The sequence below is a fragment of the Muscardinus avellanarius genome (genome assembly GCF_963383645.1).
Source record: "Muscardinus avellanarius genome assembly, chromosome: 13".
Taxonomy (NCBI): domain Eukaryota; kingdom Metazoa; phylum Chordata; class Mammalia; order Rodentia; family Gliridae; genus Muscardinus; species Muscardinus avellanarius.
This window is the reverse complement of record NC_137799.1, coordinates 94,181,552-94,195,908: the sequence shown is the minus strand read 5'-3', so window position 1 is coordinate 94,195,908 and position 14,357 is coordinate 94,181,552. Positions and strand designations below refer to the sequence as shown.

The 14,357-nt window shown below is 53.4% G+C and overlaps 1 protein-coding gene across 1 annotated transcript in view; it reads right to left on the bottom strand.

The window, feature by feature from the left end:
• Positions 1–10,376, bottom strand: part of FAM120A (family with sequence similarity 120 member A) — a gene marked incomplete at both ends in the record, with an annotated part of 92,271 nt that extends 81,895 nt beyond the window's left edge. Inside the window, one exon of the mRNA XM_080709038.1 lies at positions 9,903–10,376. Within this exon, the coding sequence (XP_080565164.1) occupies positions 9,903–10,376 (474 nt within the window). The remainder of the gene's footprint in view (positions 1–9,902) is intronic.
• Positions 10,377–14,357: the final 3,981 nt, after the last annotated feature.

Below are 14,357 nucleotides of genomic sequence, written 5' to 3'. Positions count from 1 at the left end.
CATGGGATTTCCTAGAGAAAACATAAAAATAAGCAAAAATGACGTAAGTAATGAGCTAAAGAGACAGAGAAATTAAGAATATTTCTATCTGAACTTGTATGTTTTGCTTAGACATTCCTGTCTATAAATCCGCTGGAAGACAGGCCGGTCGTTCAAATTCTCCAACATCTCTGCTTCGTCGCTGGCACTGAACATACACTCCTCTGGCTGGTGGCTTACCGGGGCTGGAATGTGTAGCGTGTGTTAATTAGCTTCTTTCCTCCAAAAACTAAAATAAAGAATGGCGTGGATCTACAAGTATTTTAGGGGCAGGGCTATCCGTGTGGTGTTCTGCTTTAGGATATCAGCTGGGTTTTTGTTCCTTTCCCCCCTGGTGCTGAGCATTCGCTGCCTTGCTCCCCAGGGCCCCCCAGCCTGACCCTGCTCATCCCCTTCGCGGTGGGGCTGTTTGTGCGTGGCAAAGGTCAGCAGCACCCCTGGCCTGCACCCAGTTAGGGCGACACCCGAGTTGTCAGCCCTGGCCCCCAGCTATGACAACCCAAAATGCCACCAGACACAACAAGGTCTCAAAAAGCTCAGCTGAGAACCCCTCACAGGTCTCTGCTTGGCACGAAGAGTCCAGGTCAGTACGGGGAGATGAGGTGTGCTCCAGGGGCTCCCCCTCCCCAGTTCTTGTTCACTCAGGGTAGAGCCAGGACAGTGAGAAGCCAGTGGAGTGACTGTGCGACTGTCACTGATGTAGACAGCGGGCTATTCAAGCCCAACAGGGCTGAAAGTGAAACCAGAGACCGGGGGAGAAGGGTGGGCGCCAGAGACGCACAGGCCCCCTCACCTGGCCCCCGCCGCGGGTCCGCAGGCGAGCGGAGCTGAGGCGGCCAGTGCGCGCTGGGCACGGCTCCTGCACCAGGAGTGACACTGGGGGCCGAGACGGGACGTGCAGGGTGGTCCGGGGGCTGCGGCCGTTGGGGAAAGTCACATTTTGGTAATCCCAGCACTGTGCTCGTGGGAAAGCATTCAAGAAGGGAGGTAGAGAGGCAGAGGGCTTTGAAAGTTCTACTTAAAAAAGAGATTTACACTGGGATGATAACTGCTGATAAAGATCAGAGCTCAAATAACAACTCGGTGATTTAGAAGCCAGGGGTAGCCTGGAGCCCTGCCTCGTTTGGATTGGTGTTTTAAAGCTGGGATAATTTCAAATAAAATCTGATTTCCGGCTTTCATTGATTGATTGATTGATGGTATCAGGGATGGAGCCCAGGGGCACTGTACCTCCGAGCTCTACCCCTAATCCTATTACTTAGTCTTTTTATGTTTGAAACTGGGTCTCACTGAGTTGCAAAGGGCCTCGCTAAGTAGCTGAGGCTGTCCGCCTGCGAACCGCGACCCTCCGGTCTCCACCTCCCGAATGCTGGGATTACAAGCGTGTGCCACCACCCCGGCTCCGAGTGCTGGGATCACAAGCGTGCCCACCACCCCGGCTCCGAGTGCTGGGATCACAAGCGTGTGCCACCACCCCCGGCTCCGAGTGCTGGGATCACAAGCGTGTGCCACCACCCCCGGCTCCGAGTGCTGGGATCACAAGCGTGTGCCACCACCCCGGCTCCGAGTGCTGGGATCACAAGCGTGCCCACCACCCCAGGGTGTGGTGACACACGCTTGTAATCCCAGCTTCAGCAACTTGTAAGGCCCTCTGCAACTTAGTGAGATCTTGTTTCAAAATAACGAATAAAATAGGGCTGGGGTGTATCTCAGAGGTAGAATGCCTGTGGGTTCAATCCCCAGTACCACAAAAATAAATAAATAAATAAATAAATAAATAATAAAAGTTAAACATAAGGCTCAAGGATAGTGTTTGCCCCACACACAAGAGGCCCTGAGTTCAATCCCCAGCACCAGCACAGAAAAAAAAAGTTAAACAGACCATATGACTCAGCAATTCTACTTCTGAGTATATACAAGGTATTAAATGCCAAGACACTCAGATACTTGCATACCATGTTCATAGAAGGATTATACATTATTCACAAAGTGGGAGAGATTCAAATATCCAACACAATGAATTATTATAAAGCATAAAAAAAATGAAAGAAGCCAAGCATGTTGGTGCACGCTTTAATCCCAGGACTTGGGAGGCTGAGACTGGAGGATCACAGGTTCGTGGTCAGCCTCAGGTACTTAGTGAGGCCCTCTGCAACTTAGCAAGACCCTGTTTCAAAATAAAAAATAAAAAACAGGGCTGGGGTGTTGCTCAGAGGTAGAATGTTCTTGAGTTCAATCCCCAGTACTACACAGAAAGAAAGAAAGAAAGAAAGAAAGAAAGAAAGAAAGAAAGAAAGAAAGGAAGGAAGGAAGGAAGGAGAGCTGGGCATGGTGGCGCACGCTTCTGGAGACAGGAGGATCGATCGCGCAGGTTTGAAGCCAGCCTCCGCTGGCTTAAGAGACCCTGTTTCCAAATAAAAAATATAAAATGGGTCTGGGAGTGTAGCCTGGAGGTAGAAGGCCCCTGGGTTCCATTCCCAGTACCACAAAAAAAAAAAAAAAAAAGAAGAAGAAGAAGAAGAAGAAGAAGAAGAAGAAGAAGAACAACAACAACAACAACAACAGAAGAGGAGGAGGAAGAAGAGAAGAAAAATTTGGCACATGCTACAACACACTGAACTGTGTGTGTATGTGCATGGGGATTGAACCCAGAAGCATTCTACCTCTGAGCTACACCTTCCGCTGTATTTTATTCTTTTTTTGAAACAGGGTCTCACTAAGTTGTTGAGAGTCTAAGTTGCTGAGGCTGGATGTGAACCTGGGATCCTCCAGTCTCCACCACCCCAGTACTGGGTGTGCACCACCCACCCGGCTCATGACTGAACCTTTAAAACATGACCTAAATGAACTGAACTTCAGCCACGTGCTGAATAAGGTTTCGATGTCAGACAGTATAAATGATGGTCGATCCATGAGGGTGTAACAGGAGTGAAAAGTTCCCATGTTCCAGTGGTCCACTGTACCTGCTCTGTTCCAGTACACAAATATTTACCGTTCTGTCACAATGGCCTACCGTATCCAGCACAGGTGTGTAGCCAAGGAACAAACGCTTACCATTCAGCCTGTGTAAGTACTCTAGAAAATCCTCTAAAGACCCAGTCCTCACGCCGGGCGTGGTGGCGTGCGCTTGTAATCTCCTCGCTTGGGAGGCAGAGACAGGAGGATCGCGCAGGTTCGAAGCCAGCCGTGCGCTGGCTTAGGAGACCCTGTTTCCAAAATGAAAATGTAAAAATAGGTCTGGGAGTGTAGCCCCGAGGTAGAAGGGCTTCCAGGAACCCCAGTACCACCAAAAAAAAAAAAAAATTATTTGGATTAGCCGGGCGTGGTGGTGCACACTTGTAATCCCCGTGCTTGGGAGGCGGAGACAGGAGGATGGCGCAGGTTCGAAGCCAGCCGCGCTGGCTTAAGAGACCGTTTCCAAATAAAAATATAAAATAGGTCTGGGAGTGTAGCCCGGAGGTAGAAGGGTTCCATCGACCCAGTCCTCAGAACCTGCTCCTGTCATAGCAACACATGGCTCTAGTCACAAAACGGGCATGTGAGAGAAAAATATTTAAATGGATGACTGGCTTAAGATATGAACAACTCTGAATTTTACCTTGTGATCAATTAGAAGTCCTTAAAGAAGTCTCGTTAGTTCTCAGAGGCTAACGGTGGGTTTTCTTGGCATGGAAATCTCTCTGCCCTATTCCAGCTGTGACAACGGGAGGGCTTTGCCGTCAGTACTGACGGCGGGCCAGCTGCAGCTAGGCTCACCCCAGCGCTCTAACACAATCACGCTGAACTCTGACGGGCCACTCTTCTCCCTGGAAGGGTTCCGAGCGCCCTGTCCCCAGGAGCCACGAGTCAGCAGATCCCGCCTCTCCACATGTAGGGTGGGCACCCAAGCGCGGAGGCTGAGGGCGAGCAGCGTGGCTCAGACCCTCCCACCAAGCACAGAGACCGTTTCTATCCCATGCTATTCCCCTCACCGTGAAAACCCGACACCATGGTCTGATCTCACTCTCCCAGTCTTGAAGTACAAACACCATTTTATTTAAGACCTAAGTCAACACAAAGCACGACTTAACAGAAGTCCAATAGGAGTAAATGCAGGGTGAGACCTAAAGGCCTTCCTGATCAGCTCACACAGCATCCGCCTTGCAGAAGACACACGTAGGAAAACACCAGGGACTTGAGGCCAACAAGACTGTAAAGGGAACAAAGTCACTCACTGCAAGTTCAAAGGTCAGGAGGGCTCCCTGCACAGAGGAAATCCCCTTCCCAGCTAAGGACAAGTTCAAATTGGTCTGTTTCATGCTCTAAACAGAACCAGCTCATAAAGTTCACAAGGAGGCCAACTTCCAATGGTCAAAACACAGAATTATAACTACAAAAACTCAGATATTACTCCACCAAAAAAACGCTTTCTGCCTGGGTGTGGTGGGTACCGTCTATACCCCAGGGCTCAGGAGCCCGAAGCAGGAAGATCACAGCGTCAGGCCGCAGCAACTGAGCAAGAGCCTGTCTGAAAATTGAAAATTCAAGGGCTGAGGGTACAGCTCGGTGGTAGAGCACCACTGGGTTCAACCAGCAGCACCACCAAACAAAGACACCTTTCTGAAAAAGCATTTTCCTAAGGAAGGGTGGCAGAAAAGTAGACTTTTCTGTCAATTTACAAAGCACCAGACAAGAAACTTAACCAGTAAGATGGTTATGTTTTTGCAAGAGAAATGTCTTTTATCCAACATTATATACAGCGAAGTGTTCATATCGTTTCATTTGCCAAAGCTTAACCTTTTTTTACAAAACAGTAATTATCATAGTTAACTTCTTCACTTTTTTTCACTTTTTTTTTTTGAGGTACTGAGGATGGAACCCAGGGACATTCTACTGAGCTCCACCCCCAGCCCTACTTTATTCATTTTGAAACAGGGTCTCACTAAGTTGCAGAAGGCCTAAGTAGCTGAGGCTGGCCTTGAATCCGTGATCCTCCTGTCTCAGCCTCCCAAGTGCTGGATTACAAGCGTGCGCCACCACGCCAGGCTTACTTTATTCTCTTTTGAAGTAGTTTTGATCTTAAGACATGTTACCACCACTGGCATCAAGATACAGAACGGCCCACACCAGCTGCCCAGGTGTTCCCATCCTCCCCTTCCCTACTCGGGATGCCGCTGACTGGTCCCAGTCACTACGATTTCATCTTTACAAGAACATCACAGAAAGAGAAACACGCCTTTTGAGCCAGGCATGATGGCACGTGCCTGTATCCCAATACTTGGGAGTACTAGAGGATCCCGGGTTCAAAGCCAGCCTCAGCAACTTAGTGAGGCCAACACAACTTAGCAAGACCGCTTCAAAATAAAAAATAAAATACACCTGGAGGTGTCGCTCAAAGGTAAAAGCCCCTAGGTTCAATCCCCACCCCCACCCCCACACACAGCCCACACAGAATTGCAGCTTTTGGGCCTGGCTTCTTATACTCTAGCATAAGACTAATGTTAAAGTTCCAAGTTGAAGCCGGGCGTGGTGGCGCACGCTTGTAATCCCTGCGCTTGGGAGGCTGAGACAGGAGGATCGCACAGGTTCAAAGCCAGCCTCAGCTACTTAGGCTCTCAGCAACTTAGTGAGACCCTGTTTCCAAATAAAATATAAAAAATAGGTCTTGGAGTATAGCCCGAAGGTAGAAAAGCCCCTGGGTTCCATCCCTAGTACCACAAAAAATAAATAAAAATAGTTTCAAGTTGATGCACACCTCTATCAACAGCAGTATTCTATAAGATGGATCTAGTTTCTTTCACCAACCACTTATTAAAGGATATTGGTATTGTTTCCAGTGTGGGGCCATTATAAACCAAGTTGCTATAAACATTTAGTTTTTATTTTAGTTTTCATTAGGACCCCAGGAGTAAGACTGCTGGACCATCCAATAAACGCAGATTCGACTCTGTAAGAAACCGCCGAACTGTTCTCTAGCGTGGAGAGGCGGCTGTTGGTTTCCACACCAAGCAAGCGCGTGGAGCTTCCTGGCGCTCAGCATCACTGCGAGCACACTTGGTGTTGAGAATCTTACTTTACCCGTTTTAAAAGACACACAGTGGTATCTCACCATGGCCTTACATTTCTAACCTTTTATTTTATTTTATTTTTTTGTGGTACTGGGGGGTGGAACCCAGGGGCTTTTCTACCTCCAGGTTACACCCCAGCCCTATTTTATAATTTATTTGGAAACAGGGTCTCACTAAGTTGCTGACAGCTTCACTAAGAAACTGAGGCTGGCTTCAAACCTGTAAGATACTCCTGTCTCAGCCTCCCAAGCGCTGGGATTACAACCATGTGCCACCACGCCTGGCCATTTTTAACCATTTTAGCAGGTTATCTCTTTTTGTGTGTGTGGTGCTGGGGATTCGACCCAGGGGCATTCTACACCCCCCCCCCGAGCTACACCCCCAGCCCCGCTTGCTTGCTTGCTTGCTTGCTTTCTCTCTTTTATTGTGGGTCTGGGGATGGAACCCGGGGCATTCAACTCCGAGCTACACCCCCTGCCCTATTTTTTATTCTTTATTTTGAAACTAGGTCTCACTGAGTTGCAGAGGGCCTCACTAAGTACCTGAGGCTGTCCGGGAACCGCGATCCTCCGACCTCAGCCTCCCGAATGCTGGGATTACAAGCGTGCGCCACCACACCTGGCTTCCTTCTTTATTTTTGAACAGGGTCTCACTAAGTTGTGGAGGGAGGCTGGCTGCGAACCTGTGATCCTCCCCTCTCAGCCTCCCAAGTACTGGAATTACAAGTGTGCGCCACCACGCCCGGCTGGGTTATCTTTTTAAAAACAGTCCAATATATATTACCTCGCTCCCTTCAGTGTCAAACGCTGGCTGACGGTGAGTATTTCCAACTCACTCAAAGTCATCTTTATTGAATAAACACCCTGCTACCCTCAAAGACTACTGAAGCACATACAGTTGCCTTTCTTTTTCTAAAATAGCTCCAGTTATGTCTGCTTTTTATAGCTTTTTACATCTTCTCTCTTGTCACTTCTTGGAATTAATGGTGCTCCTGCCTCCGGCAGGCTCAGCCCTTCACCCTCTTCTCACTGCGAGTTGAGAAAACAGATAACCACACTTGTCAGACTTACATGGCAAGAGGAGAGGCCAGTCTTTGAGTGACAGAGTGCACAGGGCTCTGTAATGAGGAGAGAGCGGGCTATTGTATCTTGTCACTGTAGCCAGACTTTCCCACATCTTACTTGGTTCTGACAAATTTCCAGGTGCTAAATCTTATTTTCAAAAGGATGAAGTTGCCAGGTAAGGGACCACCAGGAAACAGGGTTATTACACTGCTAATCTGTGCTATTAACACTATGATTCTGTATCAGGAATAAACAGCTCATGGAAAGCAAAATATAGACAGTTAGCCTGTGCCCAGAAACCTACATGGAATAGCGTGCATGCGTGCGTGTGACTACAGGTTGAACCCCAGGGCAATTCTGCAGTGTTACACTCCCAGAACTATTTTCATTTGAAGACAAATTCTTGCCAAGTTGCTGGGGCTGGCCTTGAACACGCGATCCTCCTATTTCAGCTTCCCGAGTGCTGGGATTACAGGTGTGCACCACCACGTAGGCTGGGGCAAGTATCTTAAATGTGGCTCAATTATAATTTCCTGAACACCTACCAGATGTGCAAAGCATTCAAAGTGATGCAAGAAGAAAGAGAACTCACAGTTACAAAAAGAATTCCACCATCCTTTCAACCATACAGAGACTACCGATTCTAACCAGAAGTAATATTTATACCGCGCTCTTGAAAAATCACTGGACTAGCCGGGCATGCTGGTGTGCGCTCGTAATCCCAGTACTTGAGAGTCTAAGACGATTGCAGGTTCGCAGCCAGCCTCAGCTACTTAGCGAGGCCCTCCACAACTTAGTTTCAAAATAAAGAATAGAAAATAAAGTAGGGCTGGGGGTGTAGCTAGAGGTAGATCGCCCCTGGGTTCAATCCCCAGTACCATAAAACAAAAAAGAAAGCAAGGAAGGAAGGAAGGAAATTACTGAACTAAAAATGTGGCCTGTGCTATTACCAAAAGCAAATAAGTAAAGCTAATCCTGTCTCAAGTGGTATTTCCCAACTCTGAACAAGCTAAAACTATGCACACTTTCAGGATCCCCGTTAGAGGAGGATCACACGAGAGAAATGGCACCACTTTCTCTCTCGAGAGCCCCAGGGTGTAACAGAAAATGTGAGCCTGCCTCTCACACGAACTTCCCAGAGGAATGGCACAGGGCGTAGCTGCCAGGCTCACGGACCAATCACCAGTCCCCAAGCCGCCTCTACCCACAGGCTTAAAAACATTTCGCCAACTGCAACCGGATCCTGGGTGGGACTTCCGCTATCATTTTAGGCTTAGCTACCACCATCTCATCCCGGCAGCGGGGCCATCAGGAAGAGGGAGAATTTCACAAACTTTGAACTCCAGTACCGTTCCAAGGGAAATGAAAACAACATGCGGTGCGACGGCGTGGCAAGTGCTAAAAACCCGCCTGGGGCCCCCAGAAGAGCTGCTGTGAGGGAAACAATGAAAAGCAACACGCAAAACTGGAGGCCCACACCCGCCACACTGGAGGTGAACCTCCGGCCCGGCGCAGGCCACCCTGCGCTCTGCACGGCGAGTGCCGAGCTCTGATTACCCACACCAGGGCACTGCTGAAGGTCACGCCACACTCAACCATGCACCCCAAAAAGCTGGCCTGCAAGTCCAGACCTGTGGCTGCAGGGCCCCAGAACTCCCACCCCTAATTTTGAACTATATTTTTCATGTCAGACATCCAGAACTGAACTACTTTAAAAACAGGCTCTAAGTCACCAAAACTGACAATATCCTATCCTATCCGGCTGTACAACTTCTTGACACCCCACAGAAAAAAAACATGGCCACTTTCTGTGAACATCTCACTTTGGAAGGCGGGGGGCAGGGTGCGTTCTGCTTTAGCTGCGAGCACTGGCCCTACACGAGTTCCACCCCGCTGCCAGGGGGTAGCACTGTCCCAGCCTTCTCCCCAGAGTCCTCGTGACCCCCCCGTTACTGCTATTCACCCTCCAGGCCTCTAAGAAAAACCTGTTGCTGGCAAAGGACGGGCTCAATTCGAAAAATTAGTATGTCGTTGAAGTGCACAGCAAGCGAGTAACCTGCCCGCCTTCAAACGGAGAGAAAGTCCTAGGAACACCCGGGCCGATCAGCCGCCCACGCGAGTTCTGTCGCTGGCTCCCCACCTACCCCGCGGCGTTCTCACGCGCCTGCGAGGCCGCGGCGAGGTGGCCGGCTGCGGGGTGACTCCCACGGTGCACGGCCTGGACCGCTGGACTTCCATCTTGCGCCTCCCGGCCGGCTCCAGGCGCGCTCTCCCCGCCTGGTAACACGCCGCGCCCCAGGAGGGGCCAGGAGGGTGGCGGGGAGGCCCAGGGCCTTTCAGAAACAGGACCACCCTAGGCCTTGCCCCGATTCCCCTGGACCCTGGCCCAGCGCCGACCCCGGACCCAGGGACCCCAAGCCCAGCGCTGACCCCAGCCAGCGGGGACCCCAGGCCCAGACCCAAGAACTCCAGGCCCAGCGCTGAGCCCAGCCCCAGGGACCCCAGGCCCGGCGTTGACCCCGGCTCCAGGGACCCCAGGCCCAGCGCTGAGCCCAGCCCCAGGGACCCCAGGCCCAGCCCCAGCGCTGACCCCAAACCCAGCGCTGACCTCAGCCCCGGGGGACCCCAGGCCCAGCACTGACCCCGGCCCCAAGGACCCCAGGCTAGCGCTGACCCCGGCCCCAGGGACCCCGGGCCCAGCCCCGACCCCGGCCCCGGGCGAGTCCAGGCCCAGCCCCGGCTCCGGCCGCACCTTGACGTGGAAGCGGATGAGCGCCAGGCGGATGCAGTGGGCCATGCAGACGGGCGGCAGGAACCAGACCTTGGGCGGCGGCGTGCCCTTGTTCTGGACATGGCTGACGATCTGCTGCGCGGTCTGGCGCTCGTTGCCCTGCCGCTTGACCCACTCGTGCAGCCGGGCCTTCTCGAGCGCGCCGTTGAAGAAGACGAAGAGCTCGATGTTGCCGCCGAAGCAGGCCTTGGCCAGCGCCGCCAGGTAGCCGAGCATGTGGTTCCACTGGCCGCCGCTGACCCAGTCGGTGTAGAAGCCGCCGTAGAGGCGGTGCAGGCAGTTGTCGGCGTCCACCAGCAGGCGCAGCGGGGTCTGCGGGGGCCGCGTCCGCCCGCCGCCCACCAGGCTGCCCCGGGCCAGCTTCTGCAGCTCCACCGGCACCACGGCGCTCGGGCAGTGCTTCTCGATGTAGTCCTGGAAGCCCTGCACGCCCATGGCGGCGGCGGGGCGGGCGCGCGCGGGCGGCGGGGCCGTGGCGGGCGGGCGGCGCTAGGGCGGGCTGCGGCGGGCCGGGGGCGCGCTCAGGGCCGCCGGGGCCGCCATGTGCTGCCGCCTCCCCGGGCCATGGCTGGGAGGGACCTGCCGCCGCCGCTGCGAGCCGAGGCCGGGCGGGCGGGCGGGCGGGCGGGCTGACGTCGGGCGGACGCGGACGCCGAGCGCGCGGGGCGGCGGAAGGGGCGGGGCGAGCCGGGGGCGGGGCGGGGCGAGCCGGGGGCGGGGCCGCGCGGTGGGCGGGGCCTGGCGGGGCGGGGCCGGGAGCGGGGCGGAGGGGAGAGACGGGGCCCGAGGCCGCGCCTCCCCGCCGCAGCCGAGCGCCGCCGGTCCGCCTCCGCCACGCCTCGCCCGCCGCCCCGGCCGCCGCCACCGGACCACTGCCCGCCGGCCCGCCATCCCCGCTCCGGCTCCCGCCGCCCGCCCGCCGGCGGGCTCCAGGGCAAGATGGTGGCGCGCGGCCCCGGGGATGGCGGGAGGCAGAGTGTCGGGCCCCGGAATGACGGTGGCCAGTGCGAGGCCGGGGATGGCGGGCGGGAGGTGCGTGGGGCGCGGGCCCAGGGATGGCGGGCGGTGCGTGCGTGGAATGCGGGCCCGGGGATGACGGTGACCGGTGCGGGCCCGGGGATGACGGTGACTGGTGCGGGCCCGGGGATGACAGTGACCGGTGCGGGCCCGGGGATGACGGTGACCAGTGCGGGCCCGGGGATGGCGGTGACTGGTGCGGGCCCGGGGATGGCGGTGACAGGTGCGGGCCCGGGGATGACAGTGACCGGTGCGGGCCCGGGGATGACGGTGACCAGTGCGGGCCCGGGGATGGCGGCGGCCAGGGCTCGAAGTTTGGAGCCAGGGATGGCGGTGACCAGTGCGGGCCCGGGGATGGCGGTGACAGGTGCGGGCCCGGGGATGGCGGTGACAGGTGCGGGCCCGGGGATGGCGGCGGCCAGGGCTCGGAGTTTGGAGCCAGGGATGGCGGTGACCAGTGCGGGCCCGGGGATGGCGGTGACAGGTGCGGGCCCGGGGATGGCGGTGACAGGTGCGGGCCCGGGGATGGCGGTGACAGGTGCGGGCCCGGGGATGACGGTGACCGGTGCGGGTCCGAGGATGGCGGTGACCGGTGCGGGCCCGGGGATGGCGGTGACCGGTGCGGGCCCGGGGATGGTGGCGGCCAGGGCCCGGAGTTTGGAGCCAGGGATGGTGGGAGGCCGCTGCGTCGGAGTGCAGGAGATGGGGGTGGGTCGACAGCCTGTTGCGAGTCTGCGGGGATGCGGGCGGCTTTGGGCAGGGACAGCCCTGCACCGGGAGGGAGTCTTCTGGGCAGGGACAGCCCTGCACCGGGAGGGAGTCTTCTGGGGAGGCCCCCTGTGCCTCGTGCACCTACAGATATTACGGGGAGACATCAGTGCTCTCTAGAGGCTTCCCGCGTGCTCTCTAGAGTCCCAACGCATGGCTTTTGCTTACCTTTTTACTCTTGGTGTGTCCTCTTTCTGGAGAAAACTGCAGAGGGGCAGGATGCACCAGGCGCCTCCTCCCCCAGGAGCCTGATAGAGCCCGTGTGATAGGTGTGGGAATAAACTGCTCTTGGTGCTTTGATGAGGTACCACGAAGTTTTTTAAACTGGTTAAGTTATGCCACTCGCCTGTGCACACAGTCAGTGATGAATTACATGTTATTAACCGGGCGTGGTGGGCACGCTGTAACCCCAGCATTTAAGAGGCTGAGACAGGAGAGTCGCGGTCCACCGACAGCCTCAGCTACTTAGTGAGGCCGTCTGCAACTGCCTCAGTGAGACCCTGTTTCAAAATAAAGAATAAAAAATAGGTCTGGTGGTATAGCATGGAGGTAGAAGGCCCCTGGGTTCCATCCCCAGAACTACACACACACGCACGCACGCACGCACGCACGCACGCACGCACGCATGCACGCAAAGAAGATACAGGGGCTAAACCCATGCCTTTTGAGTCTTAAACTCAAATAGCTCATGTACTGCTGAGCCACATGTCTAAAGAACTGTCCCATTTTTATTTGATTCATTCACCTTTTAAAATTTGCATTTATTTAACACCACAGATTCACTTAACTACACTAAGAAGTCTATATCTAGCATCTCAGCACGAAGGTTCTCATAAGATACATCACTGCCAGATGTAGTGGCACATAATTGTAAGTCCCAATACTTAGGAGACAAATAGTTCACTACCAACCTCAGAAGCTTATCAAGACCCGCTGCAACTGAGACCCCGTTTCAAAATTTAAAAAGTGGGGGGGGGGGCTAGGGATGTATCTTGGAGGTAGAATGTCCTTGAGTTCATTCCACAGTACCACAAATAAATAAGTGTATGGGTAAGTGGGTCCCAGCCAAAGAGCATGGCAGTGACCCCTTTTGGTCTTTGCTTCTTAAATCTCCTTTCTCTTTTCTCTGTTGGCTAGGTGTTGCTGCAGCACCCTGCTGCGGCTCCAGCCAGGGCAAGTAGGAAGTCATCTGTGGTCTAAAGAACATGCCAGGAATCCATGTTTATTCTGTTTTCTTCTGAGAGTAGTTCTTTTGGCAAAATCATGAGGTACTGAAGGTAATAAGTAGAGAGAGATCTCGCCTTTCTAACTAGAGCACCAGGAAAGGAAAAATCCTGGAGCCAGGGAATCTCCCAGGAAATCTCTGAGAACGGATTCAGAGTCTGTGCACGAACTGAGAGAGAAAGAGCAATAGAATTTAACTTTAGAATATTATTTCTCAGAACTAGGGATTGAATCCAGGGGCACTGTACCTCGGAGCTATACCCACAGCCCTATTTTTAATTATTTATTTTATTTTATTTATTGTGGTATTAGTACTGGGGATTGAAGCCAAGGTCATTCTATTTCTGAGCTATACCCCCAGCCCTATTTATTATTCTTTATTTTGAAACAGGGTCTCACTAGGTTGTGGAAGGCCTCACTAAGTAGCTGAGGCTGGCTATGAAACGCAATTCTCCTGTCTCAGCCCCCCAAGTACTGGGATTATAAGTGTGCACCACCATACCTGGTTAACTTTAGAATTTCTTAAAGGCATTTTTAAAAAAATATTTGGAAGCCGGGCATGGTGGCGCATGCTTATAATCCCAGCATTCAGGAAGCTGAGACCGGAGGAGCATGGTTCACGGACAGCCTCACCTACTTAGTGAGGCCCTCTGCAACTCAGTGACACCTGTTTCAAAATAAAGAATAAAAAAAAATAGGGCAGGGGGTATAGCTCGGAGGTTGAATGCCCCAGGGTTCCAATCCCCAGACCCACCAAAAAAAAAAAAAAAATTATTTGGAGCCATGTTGGAAGCCTTCTTAGTTATCGGCTCTGAAGGCACCTCAGTCTGGCTTGGGAGGGTCACAAACTGCCCACCCAAGTGGAGATTTGTTTCCTCGCAAGCAAGTTTCCAAGGACCAAGTGGGACTGAGAAGCAGGGACCCTGACAGTCTCCCCAGAGTTGTTTGCCCTTTCATTCCCTCACTCAGCTGTGTTGGCCTTTCTTTCCTTCCCTGATTTATCCATGACTACCTTGTTGTTCTTCCTGACTCATCCCACGACTGCTTTCCTGTCTCCTGTGATTAATCATTTTTACAATATTTTGGTTAAAACTCCCAATAAAAGAAAGATGCTGGTGGAAAGAGAGCAGGAGATCTCTGTCTCCTCCCCAGCCACCCTACACTTAAAAATAATTCGGACTCCATGTCATGTCCAAGAACACTTCTAACAACATCAGCAGTGTCTGTGCAGCAGCAGCCCACTGCAGAGCCAGGCATGGAGGTACACACCGGAGACAAGAGGATCACAGGTTCAAGGCCAGCCTCAGCAACTTAGTGAGACCCTGTTGCAAAATAAAAAATAAAGCTAGGCATGGTGGTGCACACTTGTAATCCCAGTACTTGGGAGGCTGAGACAGAAAGATCGCA